Source organism: Populus trichocarpa, chromosome 14, assembly GCF_000002775.5.
Source record: "Populus trichocarpa isolate Nisqually-1 chromosome 14, P.trichocarpa_v4.1, whole genome shotgun sequence".
Taxonomy (NCBI): domain Eukaryota; kingdom Viridiplantae; phylum Streptophyta; class Magnoliopsida; order Malpighiales; family Salicaceae; genus Populus; species Populus trichocarpa.
Window position 1 is genome coordinate 4,364,232 of NC_037298.2, and position 2,533 is coordinate 4,366,764.

General features: G+C 36.1%; 1 protein-coding gene across 1 annotated transcript; it reads right to left on the reverse strand.

The window, feature by feature from the left end:
• Positions 1-349: 349 nt before the first annotated feature.
• LOC7488899 (uncharacterized) lies at positions 350-1,731 on the reverse strand. The gene is made up of 2 exons (XM_002320684.4): positions 1,329-1,731; positions 350-1,229 (listed from the first exon to the last, which is right to left on the reverse strand). The coding sequence occupies exons 1-2, from the start codon at positions 1,383-1,385 to the stop codon at positions 624-626; spliced, it is 663 nt and encodes a 220-aa protein (XP_002320720.1). The 5' UTR covers positions 1,386-1,731; the 3' UTR covers positions 350-623.
• Between the last annotated feature and the right edge of the window lie 802 nt (positions 1,732-2,533).

The following is a 2,533-nucleotide window of genomic DNA, read 5'->3' on the forward strand; positions in this document are numbered from 1 at the left end:
TTTCTAGATTTTTTTCCTAGTTACGTTAGGTTCCTTTTCCCTTTCAATTTAGATCAGTGTAGCACCTATTTAAATAATCACAAGTTTTTTTCAAATTTTTTTAATCAGAATATTATTCGAACTTTTTAATCTCCTTGTGTGAAAATATCAGTATGAAATCCTTCTTGTTTTTTTTTTTTATCTTCCTGATTTCTCTTTCAATTCCAATTATAGAGTTCAGGTCGCATCACAGTCAGAGTGTCTGCTGCATTCATGATTATTGCTCTATAGATTAAACTTGGATTTTCTACAGTATTTTTGCCTGTTCATAAAATTTAAATGAAGCCGTTCTTAATCATATACGGAAACCTGGGAAAACACATGAAATTTATTGAGAACATCCAACTACTTAAAAAACATGAAGCCAGATGCTTGTTACATGCCATGTGCTATTTACATCAAATCAATCCGGAGTTGATAAAGATTCCTAGAAAGATAAGAAGCTCAACTAACATCTACATCTTGAGGCTTCAAGTTTGAAACTGATCTTCTTTCTAACCACAAAAAAGAAGAAGAAGAAGAAAGAAAATCTACATCCCCATTTAGGCACCTTGATAATTCTGCTCGGCGGACCAAAATATGGCTCAAGCTTCAATCTCTTGCCGTGGGGAAGTGACCCTATAAACATGCTCTTCACCGGTGCACTTGTCAACCTTAGTGACCCATTTACTTCTTTTTCCATGCCCATGTCCATGTCCGCCACCAGTACCCTTACCAGCTGAGTCTTTTCCGGTAACAAGCAGCCCCTCCCCAATGGGTAAAAACCGAGTCTTAAACTCACAAGACCATGACGATCCCTTATGAAAGGCGTTATACCCTACTACAAGCCCCTTTCCATGTTTTGAACACTCCTGTGAAGCTCTAAGAACCTCCTTACAATCATCAAGATCACAATCCACAAGTACAAAATCTGCACCTTTGTAGTCCTTTGGTAATAGGGTCTTGGCATCTCCCATGACAAACTTGACACAATCTGCATAAGGTCCCAGAGCGTTTTTTGATGCACTAAGGTTGGATTTTGTAGGTAAAATACAGACTACATTGCCACCTGTTTGATGTGCAGCTGCTACAAGTGACAGCGTGGTGGATCCATCGATGCTAGCTGACGCTATCACCATGAGTTTTGCACTGTTCCCTGCAGCAAGGGCTGATATAAACTCAGATGCATCAAGCTCCTTGTCTCTTTTACCCTATAAACAAATAGCACCCAAAATCAGGAAAAAATAAATAAAATAGAAAAACTTCGTAGAAAACATAAGGATTTTGTTTTGGAGGAGATCATTGCTTACCATTTTCAAGGCATAGAAATAAGCTTTGGTGGCATTTTCAGCTGACCAACTAGCCATTTTCTTTATTTTGATTTAGAGTGTTCTGGTACTGAAATGAATTATAGTATGTTTGATCAATGTATTGCTGGAGTGAGACAACCTCATGGGATTTATATGTGGGAGAACGGAGGGTGTGGTCTCGTGTGCTATTAAATTATTTCCATGGAAGCAACCAAGGGAGGTGTTTATTGAAGAAATTAGAAACTCTGCCGTGCCAACCGGCAACGTTGAAAAATAAAATAAAAATAAAAGTAAAAAACTACTGACAGAAACAGGTTAACTTTCTCTGGTATTCTATTTCTGTTGTTCTTTACCAGATGATGAGATCAGGTTCGCTAGTTTGAATTTTCTATTGAAGAAGGCAAGCTCGAGTCTTCTCTAAACCACTTACATATTCCCTTGGCCCCCAACAAAAAGTATAAAGCAAAACAAATGCGTCCGATTTAACAACATAATTCATTGTCATGTATACATATTATTCTTTTTTTTTATTACTATATATATATATATATATATATATATATATATATTTGGATTCTCTCCTCTATTCTTAAGAATATGAATGGTCACATGTGTTAACTTTAACTTGTCGGATTCAAATTAATAGTTAGATCTTATCAATGGAAAGTATAAGCCACTCACTTGTAACCACTACCTATATATCTTAATTAATTTTTTAATAACATGATTGGAATTCTCTAAATGAATTTATATTTAAAGAATAATTCTGAACTTTTTATTTATTTACTGCACTAAAAATATTAATATTAAAATGTAGCTCGTTTATCCTAGTAAATCTAAAAAAGTTGACATATCCTCGCTGGTTTCTTCATTTTTTTCAAAGTTTCAACAAGGAATCAAATAGCTTTGACCCTCTGCGTGTTATGGAATCCTAGACCATACCATTATGGGAACATATAACAGGGAAAACAGGTCTTAAATCTATGTACTGCCCCCAGAATTCACCAAGAGACCAGCCAACCAAAGATCGCGTGCATGTCGCCAACCGGTCACACATGTTGCCGGCGCCACCCACGAACGATCCTAACCTGACAGCTTAAAAATTAAAACGCCCCTTGTGATTTCACATTCCTAGATACAGCACAAATTGTTGTTTAATGCCAGAAATTACTTAAAATAGAGAGTTCTTGTGCATACATCTCTGA

Excerpts from the sequence above, each read along its gene's own strand:
- LOC7488899 (XM_002320684.4), bottom strand. The coding sequence starts at position 1,385 with ATGGCTAGTTGGTCAGCTGAAAATGCCACCAAAGCTTATTTCTATGCC. Across the intron at positions 1,230-1,328 it reads ATTTCTATGCCTTGAAAATG|GGTAAAAGAGACAAGGAGCT; the intron begins GTAAGCAATGAT and ends ATTTGTTTATAG.